This window comes from Bactrocera neohumeralis, unplaced genomic scaffold (genome assembly GCF_024586455.1).
Source record: "Bactrocera neohumeralis isolate Rockhampton unplaced genomic scaffold, APGP_CSIRO_Bneo_wtdbg2-racon-allhic-juicebox.fasta_v2 cluster10, whole genome shotgun sequence".
In the NCBI taxonomy this organism is placed as follows: domain Eukaryota; kingdom Metazoa; phylum Arthropoda; class Insecta; order Diptera; family Tephritidae; genus Bactrocera; species Bactrocera neohumeralis.
The window spans coordinates 13623134-13644024 of record NW_026089623.1 but is presented as its reverse complement, the minus strand read 5'-3'; the positions used below and the strand labels follow the sequence as shown (position 1 = coordinate 13644024).

The window sequence follows — 20891 nt, the reverse complement described above, 5'->3', positions numbered from 1 at the left end:
ACCTGAGCCAGGCGTGGAGTCGCTGTCCTTATTAAATCGATGGGAACGAATTAAAATTCTCCATCATAATTTCAGTCGCCGATGGAAAGAAGACTATTTAAAAGACCTCCACAAGAGGTATCGATGGAAAACATCAGAAAATGCGCCTAAGCTTGGAGATTGTGTCCTAATTAACGATGATTGTCTCCCTCCGACCGAATGGCGGCTTTACTATGGCTCCGACGGTCAAATCCGAGTAGTCGATCTCCGTACGCAAACCGGGACGTTAACTAGACCGCTTGTAAAACTATGTTTTTTACCAACTACCGATAATAACGAAACGGTGTCAAAACTCGTTAAAACAACCGCCGAAATAAACGATAATCAAACAATATAACTTAATTATTTAAAAGGTCGTCCAAAATGACGGCCCACTCGTGCCATATATTGTGGAACGAACTATGAATGATAAACGTTCGGCTATCACTGTGCAGCGCACTGGGGCAGCCCCCGTAGCAGCGCCCCGTACAACCACTGTAACCACTGCGCCAACTGTTGCACGAACTTCCGCCCGACAAACAACGACCGCGGCTTCGCAGGCGCCCCGAATCCGATGCCCGCTTTGTTGCTGCCCACACCGCTTGCAGCACTGCCCTATTTTTAAGGGGATGACTCCCAATCAGCGTCAGCAGGTGGGTGAGGCACATGGACACTGCTTGAATTGTCTGACTCAAACGCATGTTACACAGGAGTGCGTGTCTGACACCATGTGCCAGCACTGTGAGCGACCACATCCTACTCTACTACACCGTAATCCCAGACGCGATGTCGCCCATTCATCTGCTCCCCGTTGCCGCGATTTATCCCGACAGGCGCAGCCAAGCCGTCCACATAACGACACTTCGAGGCGGCGCCAATCATACAGGCCACAACCTCGCCGCACTGCAGGCCTCAGCAACGTGGTCGCCACCTTGAGGCAGCTACAGCGTCTCCTAGGCTAACTATTCGCCTAGGGGGGGCCGGGATGGCCAAATGAGCCTCAGCGTACTACACCAGCATGCAACCGTACATAGAGGCGCAACACCGATACACCACATTCATTATTTCACCACACACGTTCTACAACATTTACCCACACAACATCCACAATGTCACCTCTACTGCAGATCTAGCAGCTGACCGACACCTCACACCAAAACGCTAAAAAAGGAACAACGGGTAGCGGGCCGGCCTCTTTTTCGACATCACGCTCAAGGAAACAACATCGGCGCGCTCGACCTCTTTTGTACATCTTTTTGCGACAGTGATCTTTTACGATTTCATTAAATTGTGCTTTTTATTTTCAAAAAAAAAAAAACCCTGCTGTTTCCTTTTGCTCTAATAAAAACATACGGTGATACCTTCGTCAGAAAAGGAAGAAAGGTAGTTTTCTTATTCAAGGTGATGATATTTGTAAATCAGTGAACCCTCATTAAATCGATTGCTTCTTGATTTCTTTACTGAAAAGTAAAATAATAAATTTAAATTTAAAATTGTGTTATGTGGGAAGTTGGCGTGGTTATTGCTCGATTTCCCTCATTTTCACTGCGTGATATAGGAATATGAAAGAACGCCACATTCCAAATTTTATCAAAATCGTTCAAGTGAGTCCCGAGATATGGGATTCCACCTAAAAGTGGGCGGTGTCACGCCCACCATCTCATTTTTACCCCGATCCTTATAAAGCCTTGTCATACTATCCCGCCGGCAAGTTTTTACGTTTCTGACGCATTTAGTTATTGATTTATCGCGCTTTTAGTAGTTTTGACCAGTACCGTTATATGGGCAGTGAGCGGGGTTTTTATTCGTTTTCACACTATCGGTAGTAGTTCTTGCAATAATGGGGCCACACCCACTTTTTAAAATTTTTTTATCATCAGGTGCCCCATGCTTCTGCGCTCCACTATATCAAATTATAGCTTCATATCTTAATTTAGTACTTAGTTATGGCACTTTATATGTTTTCGGTTAATGGCGGTTTGTGGGCGTGGCACCTGTATACCAAGTTTCATCAAGATATCTCAATTTTTACTCAAGTTACAGCTTGCACGGACGGAGACAGTCAACCGGATTTCAACTTTTCTTGCCACCCTGATTATTTATATATACATATATAACCCTATATCTATCTAGCTTAGTTTTAGGTGTTACATACAACCGTTAGATGAACAAAACTATAATACTCTATAGCAACTGAACTTGCAGACTTGTATGCATACCGTGTCGCAAGTCAGTTCACTACACACTGGTGCGACATGTTGTTCAGGCATCATTTCCTTGTAATCTTTGAAGTGAACGGACATGAGAAGCAAAAAAAGGACAAAAATCTAAAGCAAGGTTTTTGGGGTCTTCCAGCATACTTATTCCTGTTGTTGTTACTTCGTGTTCTCGAAGGAAGTTTAGGTGGTGAGAGTACCAAAGCGTTGGCTCATATCTGTATGTCCTCTCTACCAGCACCAGACTTTTCAGATTTTTTAATTTTACACAATTCTCAACTTTAAGGGGGGAGCCTGCTTTAGAGGCTTCAAAAAATCAATTTTTTGAGAATTTTTTTGGAAGGGAAAGAATTAATTGATTGGAGCGAAATTTCTAGGGTTTATAGATATACATCTATTTAAATATCATCCGAAAATTTTTGGATACGAAATCTTTGATGTTCTGCCTTTGGGAAGCAATTGGCCGATGCATCTCGCATGTGCATTTGTCGGACGGCGGGTAAAATACAGGTCGTAATTTCTATCGGAAACAAAAATCAAAGAGATTCCTATTTGTTAACAACTTATCTTCTAGTTAAACTAAGAAAATTCCAAAAAAAAGTGTGAAACTCAACAATTTTTTTTTTAATTGAAAATAAGTGGTTTTTTTCCAAAAAAATTTTAATTTATGTTACTTAAAAATATGTTCAAACTTGAATTTTCTTATTGTTTTTTTAGTTTAAATAGAAGATAATTTAATGCCAAAGATAATAAACTTTGCCCCAAGTTCATACAACGTTTAGTTTTTTTCTATCCTGTCCGCCAATTAATAAAAACCGTGACTAATATGACTGATGCGCGCACAACCTTTCTCTCCAAAATTGAAAGTATGAGATCAGTCTGCATACCGCACTATACACTTTGCTACCCGCCGCAACAACGAGCAGAACAAGAAACAACGTTAACTTCGGCAGCACCGAAGCTAATATACCCTTCACAGGTGCATTTCTTTTAGTTACTATGTGTTCAGTTTGTATGGAAGCTATATCCTATAGTGAGCCGATCTGAACAATTTCTTCCGATATTACATTATTTCTATGATCAATAACTCATACCAAATTTCGTGAAGATATATCGTCAAATGAGGAAGTTTCCCATGCAAGCATTTGACTCCGATCATTCAGTTTGTATTGTCAAATGCACAAGTTTTCCATAAAAGAACTTGATTCCGATCGTTCAGTTTGTATGGCAGCTATATGCTATAGTCAACCGATCTGAACAATTTCTTCGGAGATTACATTGTTGCCTTAGAAAATAATCTATACCAATTTTTGTGAAAATACATTGACAAATGTGAAAAGTTTCCATACAAGAACTTGATTCCGATCGTTCAGTTTGTATGGCAGCTATATGTTATAGTGGTCCGATATCGACAGTTCCGACAAATGAGCAGCTTCTTGAAGAAAAAATTACGTTTGCATAATTTCAAAACGACATCTTAAAAACTGAGGGACTAGTTCGTATATATACAGACAAACGGACAGACGGACGGACGGAAAGACAGACAGACATGGTTATATCGACTCAGCTTAACATACTGATCGTTTATATATATTATATACTTTATAGGGAATCCGACTCTTCCTTCTGGGTGTTACAAACTTCGTGGCAAACTTATTATACCTGTTTAGGGTATAAAAATTTAAAGATTTCAATTTTGTTCATACTTGTATACATACCAGCCTATACACGATGCGACGGTAGGCAATACTTGCCATGTTGGACAGACATTTCTGCAAGTGTATCCTGCTTAATGCTAGCCCACAATAGCCCACTATCAGCCCTATTCTCATGCCCTCACAAAAGTCACCACACTCACTATATTGAGGGTTACCTTATGGTGGCGAAAATTCAAAAGCTCAAATGCTCACTATTATCACAAATATCTGTGACGTGTGAAAGCAGCCATCATAATACAAAACATCTGTGTTTGTTTTGTTTTACATCAATATTTGACATTTTTTAAAAAATATTTGAGTGTTATAACTAGCATGGAGGAACTGTTCTTTGTGTATGCGGCAATTGTTGAGGAGGAGGAATCGGGGGGTAGGAGGAAAATTTTGAAATGTTTACGAGACAAAAGCAAACCTTTTACTATGCAAGACACAACATTTGTAAATACATTTCGATTCCCAAAATCGCTATGTAAAGTACTTATAGGTGAATTGGTGCCGCATGATGTGCAGAAGTCAATTATATCTTTTGATCTGCGTTTCCTGGCGTGTTTGTATTTTTACGGGCATGACTCTTACCAAAAATGCGTTGGTAATAGTTATATGCTCTCTATGAGTCAATTCTCTGTGTCTAGAGCTCTGCACTTTATTTCGAAGTTAATTGTGGATGTTAAGGGCAGTGAAATTTATTTCCCTTCAAGCGCGCAGGATGTTTCAGATACAAAGAAGGGGTAAGATAAATAAATAAAAATAAATATAAATAATATTACACGAAAATCGGCGCAATCGATTGTACCCATATCGGGATTGTTTCACCCTCAACGCGAGATATTTGGACCACATTCCCAACACGTATGCTCCTCACAAGTACCTATAACACGCAAAGTGATTCGTGGTTGTTAGGGGACCAAGGATATCCATTGGAGCCATGGCTGTTAACGCCAGTCGCTGAACCTTCAAATGCAAGGGAAGTGCGTTACAATAAGTTGCACGCCAAAGCACGTAATTCCAAGTCACGATTCCGGTGACTCTCAAAACACCGCATTCTTCATTACAGCCCTTAAAAAGCGTCTTTGATTATTTACGCGTGTACAATTCTTCACAACATTTTACTGAAGCATGGTTTGGCTGCAGACCTTGGCTTCCAAGAAGTTTTAGAAGAATCACAAGACACCGAAATTGTTTTCGAAACCCCCAATTTTAGGGAGGGTACTAGAGTAATAAAACGTTACATCATGTCTTTATAATATACATATGTATGTATATATTTCCAGTGGCGTTATGTACTATAAATATAAGTATATACATATATGTAAGTTACTTACTGTCTCTTTACATTTTACTTCCTCTAAGAATGAATAAAAAGACATCTACATATGTTTAAATAATTATTTTTATTTTATTTCATTTTTTTTATTTTTTTTACATTTTTATTATTACTTATTTAATTTTTCAGACAATTTAGCCATAACCTCTGACAGCGAGGTTAGTGCTTGTGTCATTTGGTGCAGCACCCCTGTCATCTGCACGTTTTGCTCTACAATTTTCCTGTATAGAGCAATGGCCTCCTCTTCTCGCTTTTCTTGATCCTCCATTTTTTGTAGCATTGCTCCAAGCATCTTCGCTGCAGTCAATTTTTCAGAAGGGATGTAAGAAGGCGATGGCATAGGAGAAGATAAGATGGGAGGAGATAAGGAATCTGGAGGTGATGGTGAGGAAGAAAAATTTATGGAAAGAACAGGAAAAGCTGGAGCAGGCGATGCGACTGTTGGCGAGGAAGCTGGAGCTTGAGCTGTATTTAAATACAACGGAAAAACATGTAAATATAAAACGGACCAATTACTGCCTCATGTAATAATAAAATATATAGTCCGACAAATATTAAATTAAAATATTACCTGGTGACCCAAAGTCGCAACACCCGGCAATCCATCCACCGCTGCTGCCCCAAAAGTTGTAATTGTTTGCTCCTCGAATTCAGTCATTCCATTTATCGGAGGGCCTCCACCAGTCGCTTGCGCATGTGCCTTCAGTTTGCGCGCTCGCGATCGCAACTGATGTTTCCAATGCATTAAGGACTATGGAAACATATTTTAATAATGTGAAACATACACAAGCATTTATGAACTTACCTCCCTCCACTTGGCTACCGACCGAGTTGGACCTCTTAAGGCATTTAAATTTTCTGCTAACTCCGACCAAAGTATTTGCAGCCCTTGAGGGTTGGTCGGAAATAGCTTCCCCCGTTGCAACTCAGGATGCTGCTTGCAAAACATTATGTAATGTTGCAGCTGCTCCTGAGTTGTCCTTTCCGTTTTTGTACGCCTAGGAATATATGAAATTATTATATACATGTATATATATATATATTTAAAATTTGCAAAATTACTTACATATGCTGATTATCCATTTGTGTGTCCATTTTTGTTTGCTTATTTTTTATTAAAACAGCTGTTTGACAGCAAAAAGCTTTTTACCTCTCGTGGTGACTTTTTTTTAGCTTTTTTCTTATGAGGTTTGAGCAAGAGTAGCCTCACAAAATATGCCTCACAAGAAATCTCTCTAATTTTTCCTCTCAACTCAGTTGAGAGGTTTTTTCAGAATAGGGCTGTATTTCTCTGTGAATGAAATTTACGTGTACAATGTATATCGATTTTTTTGGTGTTAGAGGTAAAAATTGTGTTTTTGAATACTTCTTTATTCACTGAATATATGAGAATATTTTTTGGTGTTAGAGGCAGAAATTGTGGTTTTGAATTTTTTTTTACTGTGAATATATGAATGTATGCGTTTCATTAAAATCCGTTGAACGATTGCTTAAAATAAATATTTTGAATTCGCTTTTATTTTAATTTATTAAATACTAGGGGACCCTTCCACGCTTTACTGTAGGTGACACATAGATAATGCTACTACTACCATCTTTATGATTTCTACCAGTTAATGAGATATCTTGAAGCGTGGAAAGACGAAAAAGTCGGCTGGCAAGGTTATGACATCAGTCTTTTGGGATGCACGTGGTATAATATTCATCGACTGATTACTGAGCCAGTTATAATTCATTGCACTGCGTATTTGGTTACACTTCTATTCTACTATTCCAAATATTTAGCAATTGTATTATTTTCGAGGAAGGGTCAGTTTGAAATTGTACGCATATACTTCATCGTTTCCGTTTAAATATTTCTCGTTAGAGAGATGCGATAATAAACGTGTCCGATCGCTGCTAAAATCAAAGCGTTATAGAGAGAGCCGCGGCCTGCAACGCGCTATATATAGGCACGCTCCCGCCGCTACGGCCGGACTGTCCCGCCGCAAACGCTACGTTTCGCAATTTTTAAATCGACTCAGTCCTATTACTTTCCGGACAAACCCTGTATGTATTCTACAAGCTTATTAGACAGTTGTCTCCCCATCTACAATATTGGACAAAGCTAAAGCCCCTAAAGCAGGTTTTTGCATTGCTCTTGAGAGGTAGGTACCGAGTGCTCGGTGATGGGCGTATTAAATTTTTTTTCTTCTAATATTCAAATATACATATTTTTGGTTAGATTGACTGGCTTTGAACTAAAATTTACAATTTTAAAAGGCTTGCAGAGTATAAAACATCTTATATATTGAAAACCAAAGTATGGCACCGTCGATTCTTCTGTTATGAAATATATGTATATGACATGGAACAACTTATTCATATTTGGCTTAACTTCAGGGATAATGGGATGACCAACTTATTTCAGTGTGTGAGCGCCTAAAAATAAGCGTTTTTTACATCGCTTTCCATTGTGGGCAGATCGAACAAAATAAGAGCTTTAGGGCATTTAAATTAAAACACCCAACATTTATTGCAATTGCAAATTATTATATATTGGACTTTTAATATATGGCGAAACTACTTAAATCCTTTTTTATGATTTTATGGTATATTAAAACAACTGACTTTTGATCTTTCAATACTTAATAAGGCTGTTAGTTCTCAATTAATAAATGTTTTTAGCATTAATTTGTAATCGAAAATTAGTTCTACAATGCATTAAATTGCAAAACGTTTCATGAAATATTTTTAAATTTCGCATTTTCTTTGACTTTCATTGTTTTACATTTTTTATTAGCGATCTTGACCGGCGCCAAATCCCTCCTTCACATATATTTTTAGTGTAATTTCAATCTGGCCGTTCCAGTCATTCCAATTGCAAAACGCCAAAACCTACCGAATCCAGTTAACTGTCAAAGTTCGGTAGGTGAGCGGTTCTCTCATTTCCAGTGACAGGAGAGTTAGGCATCTCTTTATCTCTGCTTAACTTCATCAAAGATATTGCGGTCAGTTCGAAGACTTTAGCCTAAGGCTCGGGTAAAAACCAGCCGTTTTAAATATTTTTTCTCATTTGGAAAATATAATATTTTATTACAATTTTTTTTTTACAAACATACACTATTAGCAGAAAAGTTCCGAGTTTTTGGAAAAAAAAATATTTTAAACTCGGGCATTGCGACGCCTTTTCGGGTGATTATTACTCGGAAAATTTATTACAATAATCTAGAGGTAGAAGGAATTAGAGGTTGTAGAATTTAATAAGACAATAAAAAATAGATTTTTTGAATCCCGCAAACCTATGTAACCCCTTAATAACTCCCAACTTCCGCGATTCCACTTTGTGGCAGTGTCCATTTTGAATAATATAATACCAGTAGGAAAAGTATGGAAAAAAATGAGGTCCTAGCTAAAATACTACGCTTAATATTCGGTTTTAACATATTTTCAGAAGGACGGAAGAGGACATAGCATTAAATAAATATAATGCATCAGATTTGATTTAAAAGGACTTGCAACATAGCTTTCATGAAATTTTATAAAACAAATATTTGTGATTTATATTTTTTGTGTCTACAACCACGCCTACTTATCATACAACTCAATTTTAAATACCATCTGATTATTTCATGTTCCAGTGTACGAATTAGGCACAAATAAATGAATCGGGATGAAACTTTTCTCGAACACTATCTTTGAAGTATGCCAACTTATGACAAAAACTTTGTAAGCCCCCAGGTACCGAATATTTTGCGCCCAGTTCCTATTCCGAACTTTCTATCGAAAATATCGGTCTTTTATAGCTATAGAAGCTCAGAGAGTGTCCTGTGCCAAAAATGAAATGAATCGGATCAATATCTCCCTTATCCCTTATATACCTAATGGAAAGAACTTCCGGCTGACTTTATAACCCATGTATCGGCCAATATGTATGTAGGTAAATTAATTAAATTAACTGAACTTATAATATCCGTATTGGACATATGTACTATTATTTAGTGCCAAAAGTATGTGATATTGGATTAGGAATTACCTAACCTCCTATATACTAAATATAATGATTTTCGTTATTATAACAAACCATATCCCGAATCGGTCAGTATATGAGTTATATATTAATAAAATTGCTTGAATATATGTTCTTGGATATACCTGTCAAAAGTTAGTTAAATCAGTCCAGATCTTTACTTCCCCATATATCCTATATACTGATTTGCGATTTTCCGCCGGTCTTTAAATAATTATGGTTTGTTAAAATGTTTGATATTTTGGACAAGCTTTCTTAATAATTAAATGGTTTAGGGCTTAATAAGAATGGAGTTGGCTCAGACATTGGCTCACAATTCTTTAACTAGCAGTTTTCGTCTATGAAATATTTTTCGAGTACACAGGGTCCAGCACTCGAAGTGTAACCAATTAAAATAGCCATAAATTCGGTTTGGAAAATTATTTTTATTTATTTTAAAGTAGAAAATGTGTGAAAATAATCATAAATTCAGGACCAATTCACTTTTGCTCGATATGACCACTTTTTGCCTTAACTATGGCCTTGAGACGGTCAAAAAACAAATCGCAAGCTGCCCGAATGTGACTTGCCGGTATTTTGGCCCACTCACGGACAATGGCTTTCTTCAGCATCTCGAGACTGGTGTATTGTTTACTCCGAACCTTGCTCTGCAAAATGGCCCAGAGAGAGTTATCCATTGGATTCGCATCTGGTGAATTGGAGAGCCATTGTGTGGTCGTAATTAAGTTCGGAACGTTGTTTTTCAGCCATTCTTGGTTCACTCGCGCTTTGCGAGATGGTGCTGAGTCTTGTTGAAACGTCCATGGTTTACGACCGAAATGTTTGTTTGCCTATGGCTTCAAAGCAGCCTCCAAAACACTTTCCTGATAATATGTCGCATTTACTTTGACGCCAGGCTCGATGGAAACAATTGGAGAGCGCCCATCTGCGGTGACAACCGGGTGCTGCCTCCTGGTGGCCAACCGATGACTTAGATTCTCGTATGAACGGTCGGTCAAGTAAACCATATCGTTTTGATAGTTTACGAATTGCTCAATTGAAAACTTTTTTCATCAGAAAACACAATTTTCGGAATTGGACCGCTTTCGGCCAAGCGAAGCAACTGCTCCGCTCTCTCAAGTCTTACCTGTTGCTGCTTCGGTGTGGGATCATGGGCCTTTTGGAACTTGTAAGGCTTGACCTTGAGCACATTTTTCAATATGCGTCGGATGCTGCAGTCGGATATTTTCAGTTCTTTAGCCATTTGATTGGCATTTCGTCATGGATTTCGCTCAAGTCACTTCTTCACTTTCCGTACCATCTCACGTGACGTTGCAGTCTTTTGATGACCACCTCCATGACGTTTTGCGATGCTACCAGTATCATTGTAACGAGTTATGGTGCGATAAACAGAAACTTTATTCACATTAAGGTGTTTGAGCTCACGAACAATGGCTGTGATTTTCCAGCTAAATATAAAGCAATCACACTATTACGTTTGAATTCCATCGCTGATCACTTTTTTTTTGCGTTCACTTTTGGCACCACGCTTTTGCACACTTGTGAACAATACTCCGAACTGTTATTGAGAAAATTTATAAACAGCTGATTCCAGTGCGACAGCTGCGCAAACGGTCTGAAGTTGGTTACACTTCGAGTGCCGGAACCTGTATGTATTGATTGTGAAAATGGCCTTTAAAATAAATAAAAAAAGTGAAATGAGGAGAACAATAATTCCGTCATTATGTGAAGAATGTCTCAAAAAAATTAAGCTAAAAGTATCAAATGGTGTTAAATTCTGAATTGCAACCGATTGTTGGACATATCACAATACTGTGAGTTACATAGGAATTACTCCTCTTTTTGTTAATGAAGATGTTTAATTTAATAATATATTACTGGATTGCTGTCCAATGAGTGTGATACATACTACCAAAAACTTAGCCGAGCAAATACAAAAAGTCTCAACTGAGTGGGGGTATTTGATAAAATAATATTTGCGGTGTCTGATAACGCAAACAACTTTTTCATTGGTATTGTTTTTTACGTGGCGGGTCCCAAGCCCAGCGCACAACCCCATGTAGGGAATGTTTCGCCTTCTCACATTAGCTCGCCTTCGAACGGATGTTCGTAGGCTACCCAGAGGATACTTGGTCAAAGACCCGAAGTAGTGAGCTGCTTGAGCCACTCCGTTGGAAGGACCAAGTGGAGAAGGACCTGGCTTCGCTTGGAATATCCAATTGGCGCCACGCAGCGAAAAGAAGAAACGACTGGCGCGCTGTTGTTAACTCGGCTATAATCGCGTAAGCGGTGTCTACGCCAATTAAGAAGAAGATAACGCAAACAATATAAAGAGTGCCTTGCAAAATGAGCTCAAACAACGCCTGTTTTGCGTATACCTTAAATCTAATTATTAAAGCAAGTATAAGTGGCAATGACGTTAATACTGTTTTACAAAAAGTAAAACAAATTGTCGCACATTTTCTACAAGTACAAATGAAAAATTTATGAGTACAACGCAATGCTAGTACCGATCCTTTAAAACTAATTCAAAGTGTTAATACTCGCTGGAATTCAACATTTTATATAACTGAACGTTTCATTAAAGTGGAAGATGCTGATAAAAGTACTGTTGCGCTTATACAAGGTGCTTTCCAAAGTAAACAACTAAGAGCCACCCTGGAGGCGCCATCTACACGAAGTTTTACAGAAACGTTTCATTTGATAAAAACAAGTTTATGGCGATGATTGTCTATCCCGTAGCAGAATGTACGAGTGGTTTCAACGTTTTCAAAGTGGTCATGAGGACATAAATGACAATCAACCGAAACCCAAAAATCGCTGATGGAGAAGTCAAAAGTGAAGATTATGCCGATTTGTTTTTATGATTCCAAGGGTATTGTCCGCAAAGAATTTGTTTCACCCGGCCAAAACGTTAATGCGGTATTCTACCTTGGCGACGGTTGTGACCGATTATTTGACCAAAAATCACATTTTAACCATTAACAACTCCCCGTATTCACCTGATATGGCACCGTGCGACTTCTTCCTTTTCGGAAAAATGCATTTGCCCATGAAAGGAAAGCGTTATGCAGACGTAGAGGTCATTCAAAAGGCTTGCACCGGCATACTGGCGGCCATACCGGCCAACGAGCTAAAACACTCGTTCGATATGCTTTTGGACCGTGCAAAAAGCTGTATTGAAGCAGAAGGAGACTATTTTAAATAAAACAAATTGATTTGCTGAAAAACCATTTGTTGTGTTTTTTTAAGTCCTATTTACTTTGGAACGCACTTTGTAGATAAGGAATTAGCCCGAATTAATAATGACCAATGGTTGCTGCTTAAGGATTCGCTTTCTGTATTAAAACCTTTTGAGTACACCACAAAAGAAATAAGCGGCCAAAAATATTGCACTGGATAAAAGCAGTCTTTTTAACTTATGTTTGTACGATATATCGTACAACTAGTTTATAAATTTTTTTTTTTTCGGGAAGTTGAGCACTGTTTTCGTGAAGAAAAGTCAACTTATGTTTTTTTGAACTATTCGCTATGTAAGGAAATACAAAATTTTATTTCCTTTAAATGAAATGTTTAAGGAAAATGAATTCGTCGCAAGCTTCCTTTGGTAAATTTTCATTTTCTTTAAAGTACAATCAAAAATCTATTTTTTTATGTTTTGCTGAAAAAGTGTGATGAAATTTAAGGCAGGTTTGTTAAAGTAATATATATTGTATCATTAAGAAAATATAGTAATTAAAAATTGTCCACATAAATAAAATAGATGCTTGCTCAAAAGACGTGGACGATATATCGTACAAAGTTAGGCAACTCAAATGTACAACATATCGCAAATAATTTATTTGGTCGATAAATCGCACAAAAGTCACGAACGGTTGTGACTTAGCAGCAATTGCATCGTTATGTTCAACTCAATTTTCAACGCGATTTTTTCTGGGAAATATGACAAGCAATCGCTCTTATTAATGTGAAATTTTACTTATGACACAAATTTTAAATCATTCAGAGATTGGAGACGCAAGTATATGTATAGCACATTTTGTAAAATGAAGCCTTTTACATAGGAAGAGATTTTAGAAATTTTGGATGAAATCGATCCAAATGTTTCTGATTTGTAGGATGACCATGAAGCATGTGAAACAAATAATGAAGAGTTGATGGGGGAACTTCCGGATGATGAAATAATTATTGATGAGATAATACATACATAATAGTTTCTCAGTTTTATTAGACAACGTGAGCTTACTGAACGTACAAAATTTTGATGACATTGTTATTGATGAGGATTTAGAGCTGGAAGGAGACATATTATCTGAGCAAATTTTGGTATTAACCTCAAAAGCGGAAATTAAATAGAGACGAAGGAAATTTAATGGGTCTGGCTTTCATTTTGAACCAGATTTTCAACAAGTATTAAATATTTTGGAGCCCTACCAATACTTTGAACAATTTTTCCCTGACGAACTTTTTGAGAAAACGACATTTTATACAAATTTATACGCTGTCCAAAATAAAGTATCGGGTTTCAAACCAGCTCAAAATTGGGAAATGAAAATGTTAATTGGATTACAAATAGCCATGGGTTGCATGCGGCTTGGTAGGATGACAACATTTTGGGATCCTACACTTTCGATAGAGCTTTTTAAGAACACAATGTCGTTAAAACGCTTCAGACAGTTACGCCTAAACCTACATTTCATTGACAATCTGTTGATTCCTCCTAATTGCAATGACAAATTTTTCAAAATTCGTCCTTTAATTGAAACAATAAGAAAACCCTGCCAAGAGGAACCTGTGGAAGAAGATGTATATATCGATGAACAAATTATTCCATTTAAAGGAAAATTGTCTTGCAAAATATACCAAAAGGGTAAACCCAATCCCTGGGGTATTAAAAATTACGTCCTGTGTGGAAAGTCTTGTTTTTCATATGAATTCGAGTTATATCAAGGCAAAAATACTAACCTCGACGAGAATTTAGTCCGCACGGTAGGCTTTTCTTCCGCAATAGTTCTTCATTTATGTAAAAGGTTGACTAAATCTGGGCATAATCTGTATTTCGACAATTTTTTCAATTCCTATAACTTACTGGAAATATTATCGCAAAGGAATATAAATGCAGCAGGAACAGCTCGGGTTAACAGATTTGGTCGGACTACATTTGTATCTGATAAAGATCTTCTGAAGCAAGGAAGAGGACGTTCTGACTGTTTGGATGGAAAAATTTGCATTGTAAAATGGCTGGATAATAAGCCTATTTACTTAGCCTCTAACTTTGTAGCGATTGGGGAACAAGATGTTGCTAAACGATTTTGTAAAAAGACCAAAGAAACAATAGTAGTGAAAAAACCAAAAATTGTGAAGGAATATAACGAATCGATGGGTGGGGTCGATTTGCTGGACCAGTTAATAAGTTACTATAGAATTTTTTTGAAATCTTCTAAATGGACACTTCGCATCACTTCGCACTTCATTGATTTCGCATTGATATCATCTTGGATTTTATACAAAAAGGATTGCAATAGACATAATATTCCCACAAAGGACATAATGAAGCTGCATGATTTTAGGAGGAAAGTTGCAAACAGGCTTGATTTATTTGAGAAAGCGGCAATTATTCGCAAAGGAGGGCGTCCAATGTCTATAATAAATTCCGACGTTAGACCAAGCAGTAAAGTAAGAAGGTATTGATCAATTTTCATATTTATACTACATTTATGCAATTTAAAAAAATATATTTATTTCTCTCTTTATTTTCAGATATGAAACACGACCGCAAAAAGAAGTGTCTGAAGATCGGGTTGACCATTTTCCTGCTCATGACGGCAAAACAAGTCAAACGAGGTGCAAGAACATAGGATGTCGTAGACGTACATATTTTATATGCACTAAGTGTAAGATTCATTTGTGCATTTCAAAAGAAAACAACTGTTTCTTAAATTATGATAAAAGTTTAAACTAAGATTCTTACGATACATATATGTATATATATATATTTTTCCACAAACTTACATACATCGCTAAGAGTATTGTACCTCCCTTAATTTAGTATTCTTTATATAAGTAATTTAATAAATTTTTTAATAAAGTTTATAATAATTTATAAGCCTTTTAAGGTAAGATATTAAAAATATTTTAAGGTTTGCGTTGTTAACTGTGTTTTTATTTCAAAAATATGAATAAATGACATAAGCAGATATAAAAAGATGTTTACTCCTTTTGTGAACTTTGTACGATATATCGTACAATTTTTGGGGGGCTGTAAACCTGATTATTTTATTTTTAATTTTCTTACAATTCATGACTATTTAGCACTAAAGGGAAACAAAACAAGTCAGTTAATTTTTTCCACCACTAATATGGAAAATGAAAACAAAGGGTTAATAATTAAATGGTATAAATGAAAGATTAGGAGATACCGAAAAGAGCAACTCTCTAGGCATGGCATCATTCTTAGATCCTCGTTTCAAAAATTTCGCCTTTTCTGACCCCACAATAGCCGACATATTTAAAAATCGTATCACTGCAGATGTAAGTAGGGTAATTCATAAAGAACAAGCAAATGAACCCCAAGGACCACAAGTAGAAACCTCAGAGTTTGCAATATGGAGCTATATATGTAGACTCAAATATTGCGTCAAACAAGCCGCGAGGTACTTGTAATTCAAGAGCAATTAGCCATTATTTGGAAGAGGTAATAATTGCTCGAAATATGGATTCCTACAAATGGTAGCAGCACAACAAATATAAATATCCATATCTGTATCCCGTAGCTCGGATAAAGCTAGGATGCTTAGCGTCCTGCGGACGACTTTTTTCTCACGCTAGACTTATTTTAAGTGAAAGGGGAATGGGCTTGGACGAAGACAGGACAAAATGTTATTTAATTTTATTTTGAAAAAAGAAAAACAATTTTTATTCCATTTTAGATCTGAACATGTGCAATTTGAAACAAACAGCATTTTTTTAATTTGAAAACTTATTTTCATGACTAATATTAATGCTAATTAAATTTTGTTGAATATATAAATTATTCTGTTTCAATTTATGTAAAATTAAAGGTATTGCATTAAAATTAATTCCCTTTATTTCAGATTATATATTTTTATTTTGGTTTTATTGCAGGTTAGAGCTACTTAACATACCTATGACATTAAGAAAAGCAGTGATCGCAATAGCTATAAAAATCACTTCTTCTTCTTAATTGGCGTAGACACCGCTTACGCGATTATAGCCGAGTTAACAACAGCGCGCCAGTCGTTTCTTCTTTTCGCTACGTGGCGCCAATTGGATATTCCAAGCGTAGCCAGGTCCTTCTCCACTTGGTCCTTACAACGGAGTGGAGGTCTTCCTCTTCCTCTGCTTCCCCCGGCGGGTACTGCGTCGAATACTTTCAGAGCTGGAGTGTTTCCGTCCATTTGGACAACATGACCTAGCCAGCGTACCCGCTGTCTTTTAATTCGCTGAACTATGTCAATGTCGTCATATATCTCGTACAGCTCATCGTTCCATCGAATGCGATATTCGCCGTGACCAACGCGCAAAGGACCATAAATCTTTCGCAGAACTTTTCTCTCGAAAACTCGCAACGTCGACTCATCAGTTGTTGACATCGTCCAAGCCTCTGCACCATATAGCAGGACGGGAATTATGAGCGACTTATAGAGTTTGGCTTTTGTTCGTCGAGAGAGGACTTTACTTTTCAATTGCCTACTCAGTCCGAAGTAGCACCTGTTGGCAAGAGCAATCCTGCGTTGGATTTCCAGGCTGACATTGTTGGTGGTGTTAATACTGGTTCCTAAATAGACGAAACTATCTACAACTTCAAAGTTATGACTGTCAACAGTGACGTGGGTGCCTAGTTGCGAGTGCGACGACTGTTTGTTTGATGACAGGAGATATTTCGTCTTGCCCTCGTTCACTGCCAGACCCATTTGTTTTGCTTCCTTGTCTAGTCTGGAGAAAGCAGAACTAACGGCGCGGGTGTTAAGGCCGATGATATCAATATCATCAGCATACGCCAGCAGCTGTACACTCTTATAAAAGATGGTACCTTCTCTACTAAGTTCTGCAGCTCGAACTATTTTCTCCAGAAGCAGGTTGAAAAAGTCACACGATAGGGAATCGCCTTGTCTGAAACCTCGTTTGGTATCGAACGGCTCGGAGAGGTCCTTCCCGATTCTGACGGAGCTCTTCGTGTTGCTCAACGTCAGTTTACACAGCCGTATTAGTTTTGCGGGGATACCAAATTCAGACATCGCGGCATAAAGGCAGTTCCTTTTCGTGCTGTCGAAAGCAGCTTTGAAATCGACGAAGAGGTGTGTGTCGATTCTTCTTTCACGGGTCTTTTCCAAGATTTGGCGCATGGTGAATATCTGGTCGGTTGTTGATTTTCCAGGTCTGAAGCCACACTGATAAGGTCCAATCAGTTTGTTGACGGTGGGCTTTAATCTTTCACACAATACGCTCGATAGAACCTTATATGCGATGTTGAGGAGGCTAATCCCACGGTAGTTGGCGCAGATTGTGGGGTCACCTTTCTTATCGATTGGGCATAGCACACTTAAATTCCAATCGTTGGGCATGCTTTCGTCCGACCATATTTTACAAAGAAGCTGATGCATGCTCCTTATCAGCTCTTCGCCGCCGTGTTTGAATAGCTCGGCTGGCAATCCGTCGGCCCTTGCCGCTTTGCTGTTCTTCAGGCGGGCAATTGCTATTCGAACTTCTTCATGGTCGGGTAATGGAACGTCTGCTCCATCGTCATCGATTGGGGAATCGGGTTCTCCTTCTCCTGGTGTTGTGCGTTCACTGCCATTCAGCAGGCTGGAGAAGTGTTCCTTCCATAATTTAAGTATGCTCTGGGCATCAGTGACTAGATCACCTTTGGGGGTTCTACAAGAGTATGCTCCGGTCTTGAAACCTTCTTACCCCTGTTGGCCAGCTTATCAAGCTCTTCGTACTCACGCATTTCAGCCTTTTTCTTTTGCTGTCTGCAAATGAGTCTCGCTTCCCTCTTCAACTCTCGGTAACTATCCCATTACGCACGTGTTGTGGTCGATCGTAATGTTGCGAGGTAGGCAGACTGTTTTCTCTCCGCTGCGACATGATACTCCTCGTCGTACCAGCTGTTCTTTTGCGCTTTCCGAAAACCAATGGTTTCGGTTGCAGCTGTACGTAAGGAGTTTGAAATGCCGTCCCACAGTTCCCTTATACCGAGTTGTTGACGAGTGCTCCCAGAGAGCAGGAGTGCAAGCCGAGTAGAAAATCGTTCGGCTGTCTGTTGTGATTGCAGCTTCTCGACGTCGAACCTTCCTTGTGTTTGTTGGCGTGCGTTTTTTGCTGCACAGAGGCGGGGTGCGAATCTTAGCTGCACCAAGATAGTGATCCGAGTCGATGTTAGGACCTCGGAGCGCACGCACATCTAAAACACTGGAGACGTGTCTTCCGTCCATCACAACATGATCGATCTGGTAGGTAGTTTTTCGATCCGGAGACAGCCAGGTAGCTTGATGAATCTTATTATGCTGGAATCTAGTACTACAGATAACCATATTTCGGGCCCCAGAGAAGTCAATCAGCCTCAACCCATTTGGGGATGTTTCGTCGTGGAGGCTGAATTTACCGACCGCAGTGCCAAAGATACTCTCTTTGCCCACCCTGGCGGTAAAGTCGCCAAGCACGATTTTGACATCGTGGCGGGGGCAGCCTTCATAAGTGCGCTCCTTTTGGTCACATCGTCCTTCTCTTCCGTAGACGTTCATTCACCGCAGTGAATGTAGTAAATGTCACAAGGACCTACTCTATTTACTATTTGTATTAAATGTCGCAAGGACCTACTTGGCTCTGTCCTTGTCCCGTCCATCGCATTTCTTGGATGGCGGTGATGTCAGCCTTTGTTTTTACGAGGACATCAACCAGCTGGGCAGCGGCCCCTTCCCAATTAAGGGACCGGACATTCCAGGTGCATGCCCTTAATTCGTAGTCCCTATTTCGTTTGCCATGGTCGTCATCAAAAGGGGGGTCTGTCATCCGAGGCTGGTTATAGCTATTAACTGGGGGTGTTTTTTTACGTGGCGGGTCCCAAACCCAGCGCACAACCCTATGTGGGGGATGTTTCGCCTTCTCACTTTAGCTCGCCTTCGAACGGATGTTCTTAGGCTACCCAGAGAATACTGGGCCAAAGATCGGAAGTAGTGAGCTGCTTGAGCCATGTGTAAAAGAATCGTTTCTGGCCACTCACAACTGAATGGCGATCAGTGAACTCCTACACATGACTCCATCCTCCAAAAATCACTGCTTATACGAAATAAACTCTCATTTATTGAAAAGAGTATTATATTTATACTCAGAAAAATTAAACTCATTTTGACAAATATTTTACCATACAGTAAAAATAATGAATAATAATAAAAATCAAAACAAGTTGCTAAATTTATTTCAGAAAGTGACAGTTTATTAAGATACTGCACTGGATTTGCCTCTTTACCGATTCAGGAAAACTCGGAATCGTTATTAAAAATAAAAAGCCCAAATCTTAAAAGTTTTTGGGCTCGCCTCCAAGCGGCTCATGACGCCATAGTAGAATCTGGCGATTTCGACCCACCACAAAATTTTAAGCATTCGGATTACGGAATATACGAAAACTGCTTAGACCAGTACGAGTATGATCTCCGATTAATTAAAGCTAATAAAAGCAATTGCAAGAAGCAAGTTCAGGCATCCACCTCGAGGTGACATGTGACACAGAAACATTTTACGGAGGTTATGAAGAATGGCCTTCCTTTCGGGACATTTCACGGCCGTATACATCAACCATCCCAAGCTATCGAAAGCACAAAAATTGTATCACGTCCGATGCAAAGAAAAAGGTCAAGCAGGCGGAATAGTCAAACAGTTCGCATTAGATGACGAATAATTTCAACTTGGCTTGGGAAGTTCTAAAAGCTAGATACGAAAACAAAATAATGCTGATCGATAAATAAATAGTGACACTATTAAACTATTGCCTAAAATTTAGGCAGAAACAAGTGAAGAATTCATCTAACTAGAATCCACTTTGTTCAAATATCATTGAACATGCTTATTTATATGCAAAGCCGAAATTATACTAAATATAAATATCTATTTATATATGTTAACATGGCAAATGTTAACATTTACTAAATAAGTAATAACACGTAATCAGCAATAATGAGCAAATCATAGCGGAAATGCATATTTAGTTGCACAACATTTCCAACAGTAAAAGCCAGACGCTTTCATCAGCATAAAAGCTCATTTTTCGGCGTGAAGCGGAAATCCAACACGCGCAACCGAAATAAGCCAATTCGGAGAATCGGCAACAAAGTCAGCAGTTGGCCAGTGCAACGTAGCTTAAGTTTTAAGTAAATTAATTCTTAAGTTTAGTCTTAGCTCTGTAATGAAACGAACAATAAATAAAATTTTTTTTAAAAGAAATTAACATCAAATTTCTTAACTGGCGCCCAACGTGGGGCCTTCGCTAGTCGCGTTTCGTATCAATACAATTCGCGGGTGTATCCACAAGTCTTGGTTAAAAAGTTTGTGCTGTCGTGATACTCAGCGGCTACCATTAGAAGACAAGGATA

General features: G+C 38.4%; 1 protein-coding gene across 1 annotated transcript in view; it reads right to left on the bottom strand.

Annotated features, from left to right (window-relative positions):
- Positions 1-6764, bottom strand: part of LOC126765371 (uncharacterized) — a 43058-nt gene extending 36294 nt beyond the window's left edge. Inside the window, exons 1-4 of the mRNA XM_050483099.1 lie at positions 6340-6764; positions 6079-6271; positions 5845-6024; positions 5373-5738 (exon numbers count right to left, since the gene is read on the bottom strand). Of these exons, the coding sequence (XP_050339056.1) occupies positions 5673-5738; positions 5845-6024; positions 6079-6271; positions 6340-6368 (468 nt within the window). The 5' untranslated portion in view covers positions 6369-6764 and the 3' untranslated portion in view covers positions 5373-5672. The remainder of the gene's footprint in view (positions 1-5372; positions 5739-5844; positions 6025-6078; positions 6272-6339) is intronic.
- Positions 6765-20891: the final 14127 nt, after the last annotated feature.